At 53.7% G+C, this 21,764-nt stretch overlaps 1 protein-coding gene across 1 annotated transcript in view; it reads right to left on the bottom strand.

Annotated features, from left to right (window-relative positions):
* Window positions 1-2,458: 2,458 nt before the first annotated feature.
* Window positions 2,459-21,764, bottom strand: part of FGF18 (fibroblast growth factor 18) — a gene marked incomplete at its 5' end in the record, with an annotated part of 34,015 nt that continues 14,709 nt past the window's right edge. The window contains 2 exons of the mRNA XM_080699444.1: window positions 2,459-3,186; window positions 10,121-10,227. Coding sequence (XP_080555570.1) covers window positions 2,920-3,186; window positions 10,121-10,227 — 374 coding nt within the window. The 3' untranslated portion in view covers window positions 2,459-2,919. The remainder of the gene's footprint in view (window positions 3,187-10,120; window positions 10,228-21,764) is intronic.

The following is a 21,764-nucleotide window of genomic DNA, read 5'->3' as shown; positions in this document are numbered from 1 at the left end:
TAGAATGTCTTTCCCTCCACGTTTATGTGGGTGCTCCCTTGTTTCCTTCAAGTCTGCCCCCAAATCCCTCCTGCAGAGCCCTTCTCTGCCCACCCGATCTATGACAGTGCCCCCACCTGCTACCCTCCACCTTGCTTAATTTCTCCCGTGCTTTGCCACCCCACGCCCTGTCTGACATATTTTATACCTCTTTGGGTTTGTTGATCTCCCCAGTGGGGTGCAAGCTCCATGGGGTAGGGGCTATTGGACGCACTACCTCCACCAGCCCCTGGCCCAGCAGCACCAGGCGAGAGTAAGCTCCCATATTTATTGGGTGGCTGATGAATGAATGAATTCTAGATTTGCAATTTCCCAGCTTGCACCACTTTGGGCAGGCCATTTCATATCACTGAAACTTCAAATGCCAAAGCTACAAACACCCATCCCGTGGGGTTATCGTTTCAATTAAATAAAGTAATAGAGAGTGAAAGGGGCTGATGTGTAATACGTGCTCCGTAGATGACAACCACCACCACCGGGGCTGTGGTTTGGGCAAGTCTCCCCAAAGGTCTCCCCAGACATCTCCCCGTGCTGAAGGCTCGGGCCCTGGGTGGCAGAGTTGGGAGGAGGTGAGGCCTCTGGAGGCCCTTCGATTGGCCCTGGGGACGTGCCCTTGAAGGGGATTCTGGGTTCCTGGCCCCACCTCTCTCTTTTTCTTCCTCGTCATCACATGAGCAGTTTTGCTCCACTTTGCCCCCCCCCCGCCATGTGCTGCCTCAACACAGGCCCAAAACATCAGGGCCAATTGGTCATGGGCTGGAACCTCCAAAACCAGAGCCAAAGGAAGCCTTTGCCATGTGGATCGTGATAGTGATAGGGAGGGTCATCATAGTGACAGGAAGGGTGATCCCAAGGGTCTCAGTTGTCACCCGTTCATGGCGAGGCCTTGGACTAGCCGGTGATCTCTCTGGGCCTCGGTCTCTTCCTTTGCCCACTGTTGAGGTGCCAAGCCTGCCTCCTACTCGGGGCTGTTGACGGTGCCCGGACGGCCCTCACCAGGTGTCGGTGGCAGTGCCAGGGAGGCTGCGATTGAACACTGCCACCACCTTTTTACCCCGTGGTCTTGGAGAAGTGGCTTAGTGTGCTCGTGCCTCTGTCTCCCAGTCTATACACAGGGCTAGTAGCAGTGCCTTCCACACAGGTGACCTAAAGGGCTGCAGAGGACGGCAACACAGTGCCTGGCAGCAAGGCGAGCCCTGGGCACCAGGGCAGGGCTGGGGACAGCGCCGGGGATGGGGAAGCCTCTTCACATGGAACCTTCCCCCACACTCCTGCCCCACCCCAACCCGCCTCCCTGGGCCTCCTGGGACCTCTCCAGCCAGCCTCAGCAGGGCGAGTTTTCAGGGAAGCAGGTAACAGCAGCAGGCCCCAGGGAAGGGCACCTCCTGCCTAGCAGAAACATGGTCTGCCTGAGGAGGAGGCAGGACATTCGCCAGCCTGTGGTTGCTTGCAGCCCTTGAGCCCCCTTGAAGGACCTGCCAACAATGCCCTGCTTCCCTCCCCTCGCCCCTGAGAGGTGAGCAGAGAAATTCCAGGTCCCCAGCTGATACAGACCCGCTGGACATATACCTTGCCCAGCCTGTGCCTGGGAAAGCACAGGTAAGTGGCTCCATCAGTTCATCCCTGCATCACAGACTACTTTTTGTTTGTTTACTTTGTTCTTTGATGAATTCCCAGTACCTAGAAGTGCTGCACCTAGCAAGTGTCTAATAAATATATGTCGACTGAATAGACCATGAATGAACTATGGGTGAAGCAATGAATGCGTGAGTTACAAGACATGAAGGTCCCTGTGGGCTGCGATTTCCCCCTCTACCTCTTTGACGGATCCCCATGCCTTAGAAGTGAGCCTTGGCACAGAGGAGGAACACTGTGAATGTGTGTGAATGAATGATGGCCTCGGTCACTGAATCAGCAAATGGCAACATGGAATTGCTGCAGACGACAAAGCCGTCACCTGCTCAGTGCCTAGAGCCAGGCTTGGAGCATGCTGAGCGCTCAGTGTAAAGACCACAGGCCAAGAACAAAACACAGAGAAGCTGCCCCACCAGAGCCCTGCCCCAGGGACCACTCGCCTCCTAGTTTTTTAAATAATTTGTTGGTTGTTTTTAATTGTTGAGGCAGTAATACTTGGTTCATGAAACTGCAATATACAGAGAGGTGAAATAAATAGCTTATATATATAATATATATAATATAGCTGGTTTTAAAATATTCCCTTATCATTGGTGTACTAGGTCACGTGAGTCAAGAAGGTCCATAGCAGCATCCTCCAGGACCGCGGCAATGCAGGTCACCGTGATTGGACGAGGCCGTCTGTCGTCAGAAGGTCGAGGCGCGGAGAATTCCCAGGGGCACGCCTTCCCTGCGCGGTGTCTCGGGACAGCTTGCAGCGAACAATAAATAAATGACTGCAAACCAGAGAGCGATTTTTGTTGAAGTTGGGGCAGGGATGGGGGATTGGGAAAGTGGGGGAGGGGTACTATTTTCTCTTTGTTTTTCTTTTTTTTTTTCCTTTCTTTCTTTTTTTTTTGTGTGTGTGTGTGTTTTGCTTTGGGAAAACGGACTTTGGTTTCTCGGAGTGTTGGCTTCCTCAATTGCGTCCTCCTCTGGGGATGAGTTTGGAGCTACTTCTGGAGAGGCCAGCACCTACTATGGTCGACAGCAGATCTCTGCACGAGTCTTTTGTCATGGGGTTTCAAGTCAACAATAAAATCCTATCGCCCCCTCCCCCCCCAAGAGTTTTGGTTCAGTTTTTGTCTTCTTTTAAACACAATGTACAAAAATAGAGCTTCTTCCTTATTTTTCATGTAAAAATATTCCTCTGATGCAGTTCTCGGGGAGCAGGTGTAGGCCAGGCACGTAGGGGCTGCAGGCAGCCTAGCCGGGGTGCGTGGGGCGGATGCGCCGCGACCTCTTGGTCACCGTCGTGTACTTGAAGGGTTTCTGCAGCTCAGCCTGCCCCTTGGGGTAGCGCTTCATGAAGTGCACATCCTGCTGGTTCTCCCGGGTCTTGGGGCCCTTGCGAGGCCGCCCCTTCTTGGTGAAGCCCACGTACCAGCCAGTGTACTTGGCTGACATCAGGGCCGTGTAGTTGTTCTCTAGAACCTTCTCGATGAACACACACTCCTTGCTGGTGCCATCAGGCTGCAGGGAGAGAGGAGGAATGTTAAAGAAAAAGAAAAAAAAAAGATTCAACGGTGCTCATTAGAGCCAGCAAGGCTGACCTTATTTAGGACCACAGGGACAGGCACTGGGATTCTGCTGTGAGTAAGAGACAAGGCTCAACTCCTACCATAGCAGGGCAAGTAAGAGTTTATAGACAGGGAGCGGGGAGGGCAGAGTGGATGGAAAATGACTAAGAAGAGAAGCCAGGCATGGTGGTGCACGTTTGTAATCCCAACATTTGGGAGGCTGAGACAGGAGGATCATGGGTCACAGACAGCCTCAGCTACTTAGTGAGGCGCTCAGCAACTCAGTGAGACCCTGTTTCAAAATAAAGAATAAAAACTAGGGCTGGGTGTGTAGCTTGAAGGTAGAATTCCCCTGGGTTTCATCCCTGGTACAGCAAACAAACAAAAATGACTAAGAGGAGACATCATAGGTAAGGGGGATTCCGGCTAGCAGGGCATGGGTCTCTGGCCACAGCTGGGGCAGCACAGCAGAGCATGCCTCATCCAAACTTTTCACTTTTTGGATCTGTCATAGACTTTTGTTATTGGTCCCTGCATCTTTCCCCGCCCTCCAATCAGGTAGCAGACTCCCACTGTCACTCAGGAGGCCACTCCTTCTTTGTGCTTTTCCCTCACAGCCAGAGGGCTCTACCTCATGCCTCTGTGATTGGTTCACAGGTGTGCATGTGACACAAGCCTTATCCAATCAGAGTGTTCCTTGAGACCTTTACATAAGTAACCTCAGACAACAGAGGAATCTGTAAGGCTGAAACAGAGGCAGCTATTTTACAACCAAGAGAAGAAATCCTGTGTGACCTGGGGTGCCAGTGTGGAAGTAGCAAACCCAAGAGACAGAAAACAAGAGAAACGGGGTCCTGGTCACATCATTCGGGCTTGGACCCATGCACATCTGAAGTTCAAGTGACCTGTTAAGTGGACCAGCAAATTCTCATTTCCTTTAAAACCAGTTGATTTTTTTTTTTTTTTTTTTTTTTTTGGTATTAGTAGGGATGGAACTCAGGGGCATTGTACCTCTGAGCGATACCCCCCAGCCCTATTATCCTATTATTTAGTGTTTTTTTTTTTTTTTTTTTGAAACAGGGTCTCATTGAGTTCTGAAGGGCCTTGCTAAGTAGCTGACTGTCCTCAACTGTCATCCTCCGGTTTCTGCTTCCTGAACGCTGGGATTACAAGCATGCGCCACCATGCCCGGCTAAGGATGATATTGTGTTCTATCATCTGCAACAGATTTAATTTGTACCAAACCCTACATGAAGTCAGCTACTCGATTGCAGTTCAACTTCACTGTGATTTAAATATAAATTTACATTTAATTGTCATGTGGCACATTTTAGTACTTAGTATAAAGTACGGTGGGACCTCCTAAAGTAAAAGAAAGCCTGTGCCGGTGGTTCTGGGATCTCAGGCTCCCGAGCAGACATGAGAACCCTCTTGGAGGTGAGGCGTGTGGGCAAAGGGCGCTGGATTCCGGCTGAGGCCAAGCAAGCTCTAACTTTGTATGTCACCTCAATTTGGTCGATTCTCCTCTCTGAACCTTGGATTCCTAACTCGCCAAATGGGAAAAATGACTTTGGCATCAGAGATACTGTGACGGACGATGCTTATAAATAAGCCTGACACACCAGTAGTTGCTAGATCTGGGGGAGTGTTACTGAGGGAGAATGCAGGGACATTCTATCTCTAAGGTATACCCCAGCCCTTTTGTTTTATGTTTTATTTCCAAACAGGATCTAAGTTGTTGAGAGCCTCACTAAATTGCTGAGGCTGACTTTGAACCTGCAATCCTCCTGTCTCAGCTTCCCAAGTACTGGGATTACAGGCGCATCCCACCACGCCAGCTTGCTAGATTCGTTTTGAAGGTGGGATTGAGGGGCGGCCTGTCTTGGTGGACCTGCCAGGACAAAGCTGCGGGGAGGCCAGGCTTTGAGTCTCCTCCAAGAGCCGGCCAGATGCTCAAGGGGGAAGAGCGGGAAATGCAGAGTTGGAAGGCCGGAATTAGCAGCCCTTGAGTTTCCAACTAACATCTCCAAATTTAGGCCGGGCCCACTCCTCGTTCCGGACAGCTGCCCAGCCAACTTGGAAGCCCAGCGGCCTGGCTGTGTGTGGAGACTGAGGTGCGGATTCCAGCCCTTTTGTTTGAAGTGGAAAACGAGCTGGAGCTTCCAGGAACATTCACCTTTAAGCAGAGGGCAAGCCTCAGCCCTGCAGACACAGCGCTCGCTCAACTTTGTAGAAAGGGACAGTCAGGAGAAGAACACACTCTCCGAAGGCTGGCCTCTGTCCAGAAGTCTGTGGCTGTCAGGGCAGGTCTGGGGGACACACTTGGGACCCAGAGGACAGGCCGGGTGGGACCAGCACTGAGGGGCTATTCTGCAAGGCAACAGCCAGGGAACGCGTTTAAGGCAGGGCGAGCGGAGGTTCTTTTGGCTTCTGGTCCCCCATGGAAACTTTATGGAAGCTGACTGTCCACCCTGAGTACAGGTTCTTCACCTGGTCTTGACAACACAGTCACAGCAAATTGAACAAAGCTTGCACCAGATTGCGTCCCCACCCTAGAGAGCTGCATGGAGAGCTGCTTTCATCCTTTGACAGTCAGCTCTGACACTGCCTCCTCTGGGAAGCCCTCCCTGTCTGCCATTTATCTCCCTGGGTGAGTCTAATTCCTCCAAGATTCCATTCATGCATCAGGTTTTACTGGGCTCACACACTATATCTTCTGGTTTTTGTCTGTTTGCTTGTTATATGGTGCTGAGAATTTAAACCCAGAGGCATTCTACTTCTGAGCTGTACCCCCAGCCTTTTATTTTTTATTTTGAAACAGGGCCTCCCTAAGTTGTGGAAGGCCTCAGTTCCTGAGGCTGGCCGTGAGCCCGTGATCCTCCTGTCTCGGCTTCCCAGAGACTGAGATTACAGGCGTTGCACGCCATCACTCTCGGCACACTCCATCTTCTGAACCTCCAGGCACCATCCCTCCCCACACACACTCAACGATGCAGTTCTCTATCTGCTGCCTCCTTCCTGGTCCAGGAGCTTCCTGCAGCCAGGGCGGCTTCTCAGCTGCGCTCACGTGGAGCACGGGCCTCGGCCAGCACATTTGTAGTTAATTGTCTGAAAGTCTCGCTGGGATGGAGATGGTAGGGGTCACAGGTGTAGGAATAAAAAAGAAAATAGACTCTGCTTCCTGGATCCTTTAAAAATATCCCAGAGACGCTGGGCGTGGTGGTGCGCACTTGTAATCCCAGTACTTGGGAGGCAGACAGGATCACAGACAGGTTCAAGGACAGTCTTAGCAATGCAGTGGGTATCTCAGCAACCTATCAAGACCCTGTTCCAATAGATAAATAAATAGGGCTGGGGGTAGATACAACTTGGAGGCCCCTGGGTTCAATTCAGAGGAGGAGGAGGAGGAGGAGGAGGAGGAGGGGGAGGAGGAGGAGGGGGAGGAGGAGGAGGAAGGCAGGCTGCTCCTGCACCTCTAGGACCTTGTTAATCACCTGCAGAGATTTAAAAAACACCTGTGCTAGACCCTACCCGCAGAAAGTGAATATCCTGCCTCCAAGCCTTAGTAATTTAGTGGAATTCAATCCTTTCTTCCTACACCCATCTCCAGCCTCCTTCTTTCCAAACTAGACTCCTAGTCCTTCCACTTGATCTGAAGGCTGAGTCCTGATAACATCATCTGGCCCCTAGATCAAGCCTTACCGCAAACCAGAACTACTCCTAAACCCTTTTTATGTATATAAGCAAAAAAAAAAATCTCTTTCTGCTTATAACATTTTGAGTCGAGTCTCAGGTTACTTACATCCAAAGTAATCATAAAGATGTACTGTGGGCAGATCAGAAGGGCCCCAGGTGCTGGGTTGCCCCAAAGAGGACTTACCTGTGATTACACAGGTGGGGCAGATGAGAAAAATCTGATCTGGGTTGAGTCTCCAGAGATGGGGGAAACATCCAGCACATGACACTATCTATGTCTAACCACCATTTATGGAGTGAAAGAAAATGCCTCCTCCAGGCCAGGTGGACGTGGGTTCAGAGAAGGGGTAAGGAGCAGGCAGGGGTTCGGGGACAGAGCTACACAAATGATAATGCAGCTGGGCGCGTGACTGCAGGCAAGGGCTGGGACATCTGCAAAGCTATCACTGCGTGGCCTGCTGAGGCCAGGGATACGCAAGGCTGGTACCTAGAGACAGGACAGCGAGGATGCTGGCCCGCTGAGCTGCAAAGGAGCTGAGCCAAGGGAAGAAGTGACTTTATGACCTGGCTTCAAAGGAGAAGGAATAGGTGCTATGTAAGCCACTGCACAGAGGAGGGCTCTGCGGCTCAGACTCTCGGGCCACCTTGACTCCCTGGGCTCACACCCCCATTCTGGTTGAATGTTGGGCTGATCCTCAGAAAGCAAGAACTGCATTTCTATTTCTTTGGTGCCAAGTACATGGATGAATGGGTGGATGGTTGAATGGTTGGATGGATGGATGGATAGATGGATATAGAACCAGCCCTGAAGAAGCTCCCAGGCTGGTGGATCATGCAGAAAGGGGAACAGACAGTGACAACTTAGGTGAGCAGATGGGCAACTGAGGACCCAGGGAGGCTCTGGGGCCTGAGCTGAGAGCCAGGAAGGCCAGAGGCCGAGGAGGATGAGCCGAGATGGAGCACACACGGGCAGCACATGGCAGCGACTCTGCATAGACAAGGCCTGAATTCCCGTTCAGAGATGGTGGTCAGCTGTGTCCTGTGCCCAGGGCTTACGGAATCAACCCAAGGCTGGTGGCAGGGCCAGGAACCCAGGGAGGCTTCCAAAGCCCTGAGTGTTGATCGGGGGAGTGTGACTTTCTCTGCCAGGAGGAGGTCCCAGCTGGGTTGGAGTGGAGGGTTACAGCCAAGGGTGGGCAATGGGGGAAAGTCCAGACACCAGAGCCTGGGCACCCATGGGTGGAGGAGCTGAGACAACAATTTCTGGGAAGGTCTGAGGTCAGAACCCGGGCTGAGCTAGGTTAGGAGGGGAGTGCCCCAGCCATCCAGGAGGGGAATCCTGGGACCTCGGAGGGCGGGAGGCTGTGGTCAGGACAGAGCAGGGCCCTGCCCAGGGGCCAGAGCCAAGGTAGCAGGCAGGGTACAGGGACAGGTGGATTGGGGGGCAGAAGAAAGGCTCTGGAAGGGGCTGCGCCAGGCGGTGGCGGGGACAGCCTTTCTCCACACCCGCCAGCTGAACCGTCACCAATATTAATGACGGGAGAGAGAGCGAGGGGCAGGAAATCTGAGCCGGCTCCTGTGGGAGTGGTGACTCAGCGGCCGCAGGCGGAGGGGCCACTGGGGGATGGACAGGGCTGTTCCTGTGACCCCACGCCAGCCTCCGGGGTCAGGATGCCGGGAACCGGGCGGGGCGCAGGCACCGGGCATGAGGTGCTACCGCCCTCCTTCAGGGCACAACACAGGAAAAACGAGCCTCAACCCCAGAGCAGGTTGGGCCTGGGAGGAGGCCCAGACGGGCAGGAGAACAAAGCACTTCTGGCGCGGGGCAGGGCCGCCGCCGCAGGAAACGGCCAGCCAGCCAGGCCGGGGGACCGAGCACCGGCGGCAGCCGCAGCCCCAGTCCCGGCCCCCTCACCGTCCACGGTGGAGAGTGAATCAGTAATTAAAACCACTCCTGCGTCCCGGCCCGCTTTCCCGATTACTATTATTTTGCTGTGTGAGCAGCGTCACTTGGTAAGGGCAGTGCAGAGTGGCTGGAATCTTTTCCTTCCAAACTGGGCTTTGAATCTCTCCTGGCTCTAGTGTGGGATGTGGGACAAGTGCCCCTGGATGTGGCTGGGCCTCAGCTGTCCTGTCTGTAAAATGGGAGTGGTAGTGGTACCAGCCTTAGGAACTCATTGGGAGCATTTGTGCTGAATGCCTGGGGGAGGAAGTAGGTGCTCAGTTAAAGTAGATGTTACTTTACCATTCGCGTGTGGATCCCCTGGCCTGTTTGGGTGTGGGATGGGGGAAAGGGATAAGAGTTGGAAAATAAATCAAAACCAGCTTCCAGAAGACTATAGATATCTCCCCTCGCCCCAACAAGGTATAACAAGCCTCAGATGACCCCCAGGGCCTGTCTCCAAGCAGAACACTATCCCCCCTTAGAACTGGAGTGATCCTCCATTCTCACTCCAACTCCACCTGTCAGAACAGATCCCCACCCTCAGTTATAGGTATTGAGTATGGGATGTGAGAGCCCTGCAGAGAGGAGACAGAGCATGGCTGCATGGAGCTGCTCCAGGGAACCTGCCACTTGACCCACAAAGGAAGCAGTATGTGACCATCACAAACAAGCAGGCCCTGGGAGAAAAGGGAGACCGAGAAGGAGTGGAGGGGACGCCCTGGCCTGTCCACCCCGCCGCGCCCCCACCCCCGCCCTAATTTGTTACATGCAGCTCTCTTGCTCGTTCCAAAGTAATAACATCTTCCTGAAATGCTAGAACCGTGAGGCCCGGCGCTGACGAGGCGGCAGGCTTCCGGAGGCGGCTGCGGCGCAGGGCTGTAAACCCGTGGCAATTGTTAAAAAGATCACTGCAGCCATAGCCCCCGGCCTGCCGGGTCCCGTTCCCAGATGCCAGGGATCCACCCATAGGCGGGATGTCACAGAACCCTCTGAGAACCCTTTCGCTATCCAGCCAGCCAGAGCCCCGCGTACACAGACACGCAGCCCCAGACACTGCCTGCAGGTGCCAGCACCCAGGAGGGGGCGATCAGGGGAGGGGCTGCAGCAGGGACCCATCTCTCCCCCACACTCACTCGCTCACTGGGTATGTCTTCATGTGAGCGGACGCGACCCTAGACACCGCTCCAGCTCCTGAGAGCCACCAGCAGGGACCCCTGGCTCCCAGGAGTTCCGGGCCATCACTCACCTTACCCACGAGCTTGCCTTTGCGGTTCATACACAGGTAGAATTCTGTCTCCTTGCCCTTGATCCGCACTTGACTGCCGAAGGTGTCTGTCTCCACTAGGAGCTGGGCTTCGAACGGAGAAGAAGAATAAGACATGTTTTTTAACCAGGGGCAATGGCTTAGTCTAAAGGCTCAGAGACATGGTCCCTGACCTATCCTGGCTCCTCACTCCCCCAAAATCAGGCATGCAGGGGGCTGCTAGCAGCTCCCACGGGAGCACCCTGCTTCTTTATCAGGGAGATGGAAGCTGCCTGGCACCTGTTCCCCCTCCCCCCAGTCAGAGGGGAGTTCTAGCCCTTGTCCCTAAACACCAATGAATGTCCTCCCTCCCCCATCTCTGAAACTCCATCCCCCAAAGCAAGACGGGCAGCCTTATGACTAACCCAGACAAGTCATAGGCTTTGGATTAAGGGTACAGACAATGCCCATGTACATGCGCGCGTACACTCATGCACACACATGCGCGTACACACACACACACACACATGCACACACACAAGCACACACACCTATACCTCTCTGCCTTTGAGATGTCAAAATATTTCCTCCAAAAATGAAGTTAGAGGCCCTTTCCTCAGAGACAAACATCTGGAATCCCCAGCCCCGTGACAGCGGGACAACATGGGAAAGAGGAAGGCGGCTGCCCCAGGAAAAAGGGACAGGACTCAAGATATGCACTCCCTTCACTGGAGCCCACCAAAGCCGAGCGGTAGCCAGCTCCCAAGGGTTCAGAAGTCCCAGTCAGGCCCCAATTTCTCCTTATCCAGGGTAGGATGCCCCATGCTAGACTACCTTGCTCCACCACACCTCTTTCGGGATGAGTGTCCAGAGCTGAACTTCTAAAAGCTCCGTCTGGATGAGACCATCAAGAGGTCACAGGTAACTGTCCCCCAGTTAGGCACACTGTGTCTAGACCCCGCCCCTCTCTCCCTCTGCCAATTCCCACAAGGTGCTGTGTGACTTTGAGTATAGCACACAGCCTCTCTGGGCTTTCTTTTATTTTCCTCTCCAGGCTTGAGCCTCTGTATCACTTTTCCTCCCCCAAAGCCGTTGCCTCTGGCTGTGACCCTTGTACTTAAACTGCCTTCCCTGGCCCCTCCCTCCCTAGCACCTGCCCCTCCGTCGTCGGTCAGAAAAGTTTATTTCAGCCATAAGGGACTTGCTTCTCCATAACAAAAAATCACAGCCCCAAATTCCTGAGCACAGTATCCTTGGAGCCACAAAATGTGTACCTCAGTGCCCCTAAAATGCATTAGGTATGATTTTAATAAAAAAAATATACAACTATAGACCCTGGTGCCCTGCTGTGAAAATTGAAACCATCTGGAACTCAAGATTTCCAATAATTAACCCAGCCTTCCTTTGACACCACTACTAATTAAAATGTGATATCCACCTTTCCGAGGGGAAAAAAAAGAATTTACATAAAATTTAAAGATCGGACAAGAATTTAATAATTCTGGAAACAAGAGGAGGCACATTCTTCTCTCTGCCTTCCCTCCATCCCTAGCAAACATGGCGTTGGGATCATGGATGATTCTGGGGCAGGGGCAGGTGGGCTGCAGCATCTAGGTCCTCCCTGTTCCCCGTCAGGACAATTCCAGAAGCTTCTACGAGGGCAGTGTGTGCTAGAGAAAGAAGAGGGCACTGGGAATGCACGGATGGGGAAAGGAACCCCCCACCCACTTGCAAACCACATGACCTCAGGCCTCGGTCTCTTCGCCTGCAAAATGAAGAGAGGCGTCCGGCCTCTCCAGCCGTGCCTGTGTCGGAGGCACAACGCAGGCGCATCCTGTGCTCAGAGGCTGGAAGGGGAAGCTCGCCACTGTCGCTCAAGCTTCCTAAAAACTGCAAAAACAAACTTTTCCCGAAAGAAAGAAAAAATATAGTGGGGAAAACCAGATGTGTGTGCAAGGGAGAAACAGAAGCTGTCTCACGGGTCCCGCAGGGTGGCGGCAGCCCACGCCAGGAAGCGCATCACGAAACGCCCAGGCTGGCTCTGCAGATCTGCTCAGTGTCCGGCACTGCATCCTGGGCGGTGGGGCTTGAGCCAGCCACACCCCTCCCTGAGCCTCAGTTTCTTCTCTAGTGAAAGGGAAGGGGTGCGACCCTGTTCTGGTTCTCTCTGGCACCCAGAAGCAGAATCCAGGAAAGGGACAGGGAGGGGATACCGCAGGAAATGAGAGAAGCCAGGGAGCTGGAGCCCAGGACACCCTAAGTAAGTCCCAGGAGGGACTGCTCTGCCTGCCTCCTCCCAGCACACGCCTGGGCTTCTGTTCTCAGAATAGCTCCTACTCTGAGCAAGATCTGCCTGCTAGCTGGGCGTGGTGGCTTGTAATCCCAGCATTCAGGAGGCTGAGACAGGAGGATCACGGTTCTCAGACAGCCTTAGCTACTTAGTGAGGCCCTTTGCAATTCAGTGAGACCCTGTTTCAAAATAAAGAATAAGCCGGGTGCACATTTGTAATCCCCACGCTTGGGAGGCGGAGACAGGAGGATCGTGCAGGTTCGAAGCCAGAAGCACTGGCTTAAGAGATCCTGTTTCCAAGTAAAAAAGTATAAAATAGGTCTGGGACTGCAGCCTGGAGGTAGAAGGGTTTCCAGGAACTCCAGTACCACCAATAAATAAATAAATAAATAAATAAATAGAATAAAAATAGGGCTAGGGGTGTAGCTTGGAGGTAGAATGCCCTTGAGTTTCAACCCCAGTACCCCCCCCCAAAAAAAATCTGCCTGCTATGTGTTCACCAAGCCACTCCATAAGCTCAGGGGTCTTTGTCCCATTTCCTAGTGTGGGCAACTGTGGTTCGAGCCAGCATCCTTGCAGGAGGATTGGTGTCAGGATTGCAGCCTCCTGCAGAAGCCGGGGCTTCAAGACCCCCCCTGGCCAGCAGCAGAGCTGTCCAGGAGGCTTGGGTGGGGCCGGGCTATACCCCACTGCAGCCCAGAAGGGTCTGCGCCTGGCCACTGCTCTGCCATGGGAGCCAGAAGTCTGTCCTTCCCGCCTGCCCCGATCCGACCGCAGTGCGCAGCAGAGTGACCTAAACTCCACTCAGCGCATGACATAATGAGCAGGGAGCCGGGCCAGAATTATGTAAAGTCCTTGGGGAGTAATAGCAGCCGCAGTTCTCAGGGAGAGAGGGAGAAAGAGAGGGAGCGAGAGACTCCACCCAGGCCAGGTCGGCTCCAGCGCCTGCCTGGAGCACAGGATCACGCACCCTCGCAGGTCCCCAGGATACAGCTCCAGGAGCCAGAAGCTCTGTCTAGGCTCAGTTCCACCGGAGGGCCGATGGCAGGCCAGGCAGACGGAACGCGGACGACATTATCTCACCCACCTCAAGCCAGCAACTCAGCCGGCGCCTCCCTTGGCTACTCCTGCCCACAGCCGTCTCCCCTGCACACACATTGTGCCCCTTCTTTACGCCTTTCTTTCCTGGGACCCCTGTCATGGGGCACGTGCTGTGCCCCCAGGCTCGGTCCCTGCTGCTCTCACCCCTGCACACCAAGCAGGCTCCTGGTGCGGGGACTCTGCGCGTGTTTTTCCCACCTCTCTCCTTCCCTGACCACGCTGTCCAGCATGGGCACTGCCTTCCCCTGCCCAGCCTATGCCATTCCCCCACACCATGTTCCTCAGCATTTTCCTCCAAAATTGTCCAATTTATGCTGCGGTTTGAAGGCCCACATGTTAAAGGACTGGTCCCCAGCCCACGGCACTATTGGAACCTTTAAGAGGTGGGGCCTGGGGCCAGGAAGTTAGGTCACTGGGGGTGTGCCCTTGGAGGGGATACTGGGACCTGTACCCCTGCCTGCCTCTCTTTTTGGCTCCCTGCCACCAAAAGCTAAGCAGTCTGCTCGACCTCACACCCCCGCCTTGACGTTCTGCCTCACGCAGGCTCAAAGCAATAGTGGATGGAAACCTCTAAAACTGTGAGTCAAAATAAACCTTTCCTCTTTTCAAGTCTATTGGCTCAGGTATTTTTGTTATAGTGGCGGAAAGCTAATTTGTTTTCTGTTTTTAAATTGACTGTCCCCACTCACCAGAAGGTAAGCTCCATGGGCACAAGGACCTATCTGCTCATTCATCGCTGTGACTTCTAGCACCTGGCCCAAGGCCGGGCGCATAGTAAATACCAATAGGTACATTCTGATAAGTGCATAAACAGCCTTGTGATGACCAACACTACTTAAGAGCTAAGAAGAGGTGCAGGGAGGTAAACGGACATGCCCTGCTATTAGACAAAGCAAGAACCCTGTCCCTGCTGAAACAGGGCTAGGTAAGCTTTAAGTCATCCTTCAGGTCTGCTCCTCCAGGGCATATCCAACTCACACTGCTGTGGAGCTTCTGATGTGCCGGGCACTGTGTGAACAACCTGATTTGCACTATCTCATTTAATCCTGACAGCAGGATTTTTTCTCACCATTTTACAGGAAAGAAAATAGAGTACCAAGGATGCACAGTTATGAAGCGAAGAATCAAACCCAGGTAGGCTAACCCCAAAGTCTTGGTCTGACCCCGTCTGCCCCAGCTCTCATTTCTCCCCCACCCCAGCTCCTTTCCCAGGGAGGAAGGGGGCAATGCAAGGGGGACGGGGAGGGTCTTCTCTTTGGACTCATGTTTGTAGGGCAGAACTCAGCGGGTGGAGGCTCAATCAGAGAAAAAGGGTGAGGCGCAACCCTCCCCGGCTGCACTTCCAAATGACCGCAGTCACCTTGAGGAACCCCTCCAGCCAGCGCCAGGAGATGGAGAGCCCTGGGGAACAGCAGGGCCAGCCGGGCTCAGACCACAGACTAAACAACAAGGAGTGTTCCACCCAGCCATGGAGAAGAGTGTGCAGGCACCTGGGGGAGAAGCAAGTCCAAGACTCCGCACGCACACATGCCCAGGGCCAGGAGGGCATCGGGAGGGAAGGAGCCTCGAAGGCCTGCCTCCTTCCCCAGCACCCAGGGAGGAAGGCACAGGAGCCAGAGGAAAGTTCTTTCTAGACACAACTCCCATCCTCCCCTGACCTGCTTCTCTTTAAATGTCTAAAGTTCCAAATGATATAATAACAGCTATACCTATTTGAGCATCTGCCTCGTGTCCAGCACTGGGTCAGGAGTCTGGACGCAGAATTATCTCATTGGACCCTCAGAGCAACCCGTAAGAAGCAAAAACTATGATTCCATTTTTGAAGAAACCGAGGCAATTAGTTGAACAGCTGAATTACTTGTCCAAAGTCACAGGAGGACCAGAACTTGAAGATGGACAGAGGTAGTCTGACACAGATTTAGACGCAGAGTAAAGAAAGACATGGCCAGAGATCTAGAGATAGAGTGGAGTCCCAGAGACACCGGACAGGACCCCAGGAGAGGCAGCCGGGAGCACAGCTGGAGAATGGGTTTGTTCTCTGGAGGCCGGGGGTCAGCTCATCCCCGGCCCCAGCCTGCATGAGCAGCGGAGCTCAGAGCCCTGCGCAGGTCGCCAACAGCTGCTGGTCGCCACAACCTCAGCACTGAGAGCTGCTGGCTCCTCACCAGGCCTGGCCCTCAGTGAGAACGTGTCCTTGACACTGAAGGCACTGGGAAGTCAGAGTCGGTCCTGTCTCCCTGCGCTGCAAAGATGGACCAAAGAGAGAGAGGAGGGCGAGTGGGACAGAAGATGGTGTCCTTTCGGTGGATGTTTTCTTATTGCTATCATGGATATGTGTGTGTGCGTACGTATACACACATGTGCGCGCGCACACACACACACACACACACACACACACACACACACCTGCCAAGGCCTTTTCTCTGAAGGCGTCCACAGTTCCCCTTCCCCTGCGGTCCCCAGAGGAGGTTCCCAGGCCACGTGAGCTCCGCAGAAAGGAAGAAGGGAAGAAAATCAATAGGATTGATCAGAAGCTATATTTAATCCTCTCTGTAGCTCTGGGGTAGCCATTTCAGCCGGGGGTCCAGGAAGACACGGGCGACCACTTTTCTCTGGGGACCAACACTGTGAGACAAGAGCTCAGGGCAGGAGGTTCAGCCGGAAATGTGAAGCCCGCGCCAGGAGAGCTCCAGGGGAAAGCCGGGTCCACTGGCCACTGCATCCACCCTGCACAGAGCGAGGGGGAGGCAGGGACCTACCTTGCCCCACCTCTGCACTGACTACACGCTGAGCACTGTGCCAGGTACCTCCCCAGGGGGAAAGAAGCCCCTTGTCCCTGAAGCCCCACCGGACAGCCAGTGCACACTCCCAGGCACACACAGGAGGGATCCACATATTCATTTGTTCAGATGTATACTGAGAGACAGAGTTGGGGACAGAGATAAAGGACAGCTGGAGAGAAGCCTGAGCTAAGGGCAGAACAGGCAGGTCCATCCAGGAAGAGCATCCTCAGGCAGAGGGGACCTGCCCAGTGTGCCCAGAAGCAGAGAGGGCAGGGCACATGTGGCAGACCCAGAGACCGGAGCAGCCTCAGGATCTAGGCCCTCAGGTTTTGTGGCTAACCCAAGGCCCTGAGTTCCATTCTAAGTGGCATGGGTACCTTTGAACACTGGAGTGGCATTTTAGTCTGCAGTCAGGAGAATGGGTTGTGGGGGCCCAGACTCAGAGGGCAGGGGTCTCTGCAGCCTCAGCCATGCCAGAAATCCCAATGGACCTTGCTTTTGGCACAAGCAAAGCCCTCCGGCACATAGAGAGGCCCTTTCCCCTGACCCCAGCTCAGCAAAAAGTCCCATAGGCAGTCATATCCCTGTCTCTGTGAGCCCCATAGGGGACCCTGGATTTTCTTTGTGGAGTCTCATGCTTAGTGATTCATCCATCCAACAGCCTTTCAGGGGGCCTGCCCTCTGCCAAGGCTCGTGTTAGCCATGGGGACCCTGAAAAAAGCAAGATGAAGTGGCCACCTTCAGGATGCTTGCTGGCCCTGCTGCAACATGGACCTCATTGGGACACAGCACAAGAGTCTAGGGAGGCCAGAGGCAGAGCAACCCCTGAGCTGGGGCACACGAATCCCTGGGACCCTAGAACCACAGCCCAGTTGGGGGAACTGAGGCAGAGAGGCTCTAGAAGGCACAAGGTCATGTGGAACACTAGTGAACTTCCTACTCAAAGAAGGAGGCCCTAGTAAGGCGCAGGGGCTCCGGGCTGGGAGCTCCTTGAGGGCTGGAGACATCCCGGACATGTCTTCCTCACCACCGTGTCCCCAGTACTTAGGAACCTGTGCAAACAATGAGGGGCCCAAAGTTAAGAGAGGCGACTGTGCCATACCAAGAAGGTCCCAGGCTCTCCTTCCCACTCTACCTGGAGACCAGAATCATGCCAGGGCCCCACAAGTTGCAGAAAAGCAGCTTTTCTTCCCCAGAGTCCCTTCTGAAAGCCTCGGGATCCCTTTTTATTTTATTTATTTATTTATTTATTTATTTATTTATTTATTTATTTTTACTTTTTTTGCAGTACTGGGGATGGAACCCAGGGCATTCTACCTTCAAGCTACACCCCCACACACAGTCCTATTTTTTTGGCCTTTATAGTTTTTGAAACAGAGTCTCACTGAGTTGCGAAGGGCCTCGCTAAGTAGCTGGGGCTGTGCACGAACCATGATCCTCCAGTCTCCGCCTCCCAAATGCTAGGATTACAAGCGTGCGCCACCAGCTGCCATGTCCGGCTAGGATCTCATTCTTAACAGCGGAACCTCCACGTGAGCCCACAACAGCACCTGTCCCTCCCCATACAACAGTGACAAGTGCAGGGGTTTATAAGTCTCCTGAACAATCATCTAATCTTTAAATATAGGATATTCTCATTTCAATTACTCCCATGCTGCGGAAGAGAAAACAGGACGGTAGAGTCTGAATCAGGTCCACAGTTTCCCAGCTTTAAATTGTAGAGCCCAGATTCAAATCCCATTGGATTCCAGAGACTACAAGCCCAACCCTGGAAATTTAATCCCTGGGGCGGGCACAGTGGCCTCTCCATGGCGTGTCTTGAGATTGTTCTGGGTCCTAGTTACTCTCCATCCTAGGAGGTTGGCTTACTGCAAAATGGGATTCTCAGGCCAGGCGTGGTGGCGCATGCTTGTAATCCCCGCACTTGAGAGGCGGAGACAGGAGGATTGCACACGTTTGAAACCAGCCGCGCTGGCTTAAGAGACCCTGTTTCCAAATAAAAATATAAAAAATAGGTGTCTGGGAGTGTAGCCCAGAGGTAGAAGGGTTTCCAGGAACCCCAGTACCACCAAAAAAATAAAAAAATAAAAAATAGGATTCTTAAATCTTTTTTTTTTCTCAAGTAGAAAAACCCTTTTTGAGATTAAATCAGACAAGAATAGACAATCAGAAGCCTTATAAAATCAGAGCTGTAAACTGGGCATGGTGGCACACGCTTGTAATCCCAGTACTAGGGAGGCTGAGATAAGAGAATCGCAGTTTGCAGACAGCCTCAGCTACTTAGTGAGGCTTTGGAAACCTCTCACTGAGTTACTTTGCAACTCAGTGAGAGCCTGTTTCAAAATAAAGAATAAAAAATAGCGCCGGGCGTGGTGGTGCACGCTTGTAATCCCAGCAATTGGGAGGCTGAGACAGAAGGATCGCAGAAGTTCAAAGCCAGCCTCAGCTACTTAGTGAGGCTCTCAGCAACTTAGTGAGACCCTGTTTCCAAATAAAGTATGAAAAAGGTCTGGGAGAATAGCCTGGAGGTAGAAAAGGCCCTGAGTTTCACCCCCAGTACCACATACACAAAAAAAGAATTAAAAATAGGAAGGTAGAATGTCCCTGGGTTCTATCCCCAGTACCGCAAAAAAAAAAAAAAAAAAAAAAAAAGCACAGTTGTCTTCAACTGAGGCCCTGCTGTTCCCCAGGGCTCTCCATCTCCTGGCGCTGGCTGGAGGGGTTCCTCAAGGTGACTGCGGTCATTTGGAAGTGCAGCCGGGGAGGGTTGCGCCTCACCCTTTTTCTCTGATTGAGCCTCCACCCGCTGAGTTCTGCCCTACAAACATGAGTCCAAAGAGAAGACCCTCCCCGTCCCCCTTTCAGAGCCCCCCTTCACGTTGGGGCTCCTACAACTCCTGTGTTTGGACTCAGTGGGCCCCAGGGCGCCCCTTCTAAGGTTGCAGCCCCATTACCTGGCTGCCGGAAGCAGCTGGTGCCTCCACCTCCCTTCACTTCTTAAAAAGCAGGGGACAGGGCTTTTCACCCCCACGTGGCAGATGAAATACCTGAGCCCAGATCTAGAGACCCTGGCCCTGGGCTCTGCAGGCTGCTTGGTAACAGAGCTGGAGTTGGAGCCTGGGTGGTCCGCCTACTGGCCCAGGGATATTTTTCATGGCAGTGACCAGAATCAAGGGCTAATATCCCACATGGGCAGGATGGCCCTCCCCTCCCTGCCTGCTAAGTGTCCACCGCTCCACCTGCAGTCCTCTGCCCAGCTGTCTTCTCCCTCTTGAGCCAGGCCTATATCCCCAAAGCCCCTGGGGTCTCCAGTGTTCTGGGAAAGCTTTAGGGGGCACCAGGGAGACCGTCTTGCAGAACACCAAGGTGCAGAAGTCCCTGTGACGTTTATCCAGCTTCCACCAAAGGACCCTCCGCTGCTGCAAAGCTCCCAGACAAGGGAACCTGCAGCCTGTGCCCCTGCAAACGCCTCCAATGCCAGCCCCCAGACTTAACCACTTGAGATTCCAAGTGTTTGTGAGGGGGCACGTTTAGGCTTGGTGTTTGCTGAAATTCTGGGCCTGCACCCTGTAAAATACTGTGATGCTGAGTGGAGTTTACAAGTCTCAGGCAGCCACTATGCAGACCTCAGAAGAGGGAGCAGGTTCCTGAACCGCCCTGGCCCCGGGCCGCCCCTCCCCCAGGCCAGCCCCGGCCCTGCCCGGCGCAGCCACATAAATCACCCTCCCAATAATATTTGTATTGATTATCTAGATTGGAAGCCCCAATTGGCTCCATTGTCTCACTTCCTCTCCCAGGGCTCACAGATGGGGTCCCCTGGCCTCATCTGCGTTTCTAATGGGACATTTAAATGGAACAGCGGCCTCCTGCAAGGCTCCGTGCTGCCCTGGGTGTTGGGGACTTGGAGGAATACATAAATATACTCCTTGAGAGAGGATGATTTAGTCCTAGAATGTGTGGAGGTGGAAGATGGGCTAGTTCCTGGCAACTCAAAGCAAGGTGTGCACCACCTGGGTGCTTGTCAGAAGTGCAGAAACCCAGGCCAAGACCAGGCCCACTGAGCCCACGTGGCTTCTGACAAGATCCCCAGGTCCCACACACGTGTTCACATCTAGGAGTCACCGCTCTAAACCAAGCTTCTATTGGACAGAAGAGAAAGTGAGGCCCAGAGAACGCAAAGGGCTTACTGAGGTCACCCAGCAGGTGAGACTTGAGGTCCGAGTTCTGGAAGAAAAAAGCAGAGGACTGGTGGGTGGCTTTGAAGCGAGGGGCCAGCTACTCCTGGCTCCACTCCCTCCCCGGCTCCCGCCTCCTGTCTCAGGGCTGGGACAGATGGTTCCGACCAGAGTCTGGCCCCCCTGTCCTCTCAGCCTGGAGGGCCAGCAAGAGCTCAGGGACTCCCCAGGAGGGCGCCTCCTCCCGCCTGGGCCAACCAGCTGCCCCTTCCCTGGCAGCAACTGGACAGAGGGTTCCAGGGAAAACCACCACCTGGGCCTGCCCGGCACAGCCAGGCGTCTGTGGAGGGGCCAGAGAGGCACCCGCAGAGGGCCTGGGGAGGAGGGATGCCGTGGTCAGAGGGAGGGAGAAGAGCAGAGACTGCAGGGAGGGAGGGACGGAGAGATGGACAGAAACAAAAGGGGGAAGGGTCCAGAAGCAGGAAAGGAGGAAGGGGAGAGGGAGGGAGGGGCAAGACCTGAGGAGGCAGCTGGCTGGGGGTACGGAGCCCAGCGCGGCCCTGCCCGGCCCCCAGCCACGGTGCAGCTGCACACTTGGGTCCTACCACGAGGTCAGTCCTGCCCTGGGGCTGAAGGAAAATAAATGGTGTCCAAGATAAAAGGTCCCAGAAATTATTTGTCTTGTTGTCAGGTCCTGACTGCACCGGGCAGGGGCTGGCGGGCAGGCGGGGCAGTAGTTCAGAAGGCCGAGGCTGGCGGGTTTAACCACACACACAGCCACCCACAGCCTGGCTCCTGAGGGCCTAGGGCACCTTCCAAGACCCATGCCTGAGAAGGAGCCAGGCATGGTGGCACACGCTTATAATCCTAGCATTCACGAGGCTGAGACAGGAGGATTGTGGCTCGCGGACAGCCTCAGCTACTTAGGCCGTTTGCAACTCAGTGAGACCCTGTTTTAAAATAAAGAATGAAAAAAAGGGCTGGAGGTGTAGCTCAGAGGTAGAATGCTCCTGGGTTCCATCCCCAGTACCGCAAAAATAAATAGATAAATAGATAGATAGATAGATAGATAGATAGATAGATAGATGGAAGGATGGATGGATGATAGACAGACAGACAGACAGGGCTTTCCAAGAGCAGGACCTCGCAGCAGCCTCAACTCAACAATCAGTGTGTGCAGGATGTGCTTTATGTCCTTCTAAGGCTCCCCTCCCTCCCAATTCTGAAGCCTGGCTTGCTTTGTTAGTGGGGAGGGTCTCTGTGGGCTGGGGGCTTGAGAAAGAGTCAGAATGCCCACC

The sequence above is a fragment of the Muscardinus avellanarius genome, assembly GCF_963383645.1.
Source record: "Muscardinus avellanarius genome assembly, chromosome: 7".
In the NCBI taxonomy this organism is placed as follows: Eukaryota; Metazoa; Chordata; class Mammalia; order Rodentia; family Gliridae; genus Muscardinus; species Muscardinus avellanarius.
Note: the sequence above shows the minus strand (reverse complement) of the source record. Positions and strands in the feature narration are given on the sequence as shown.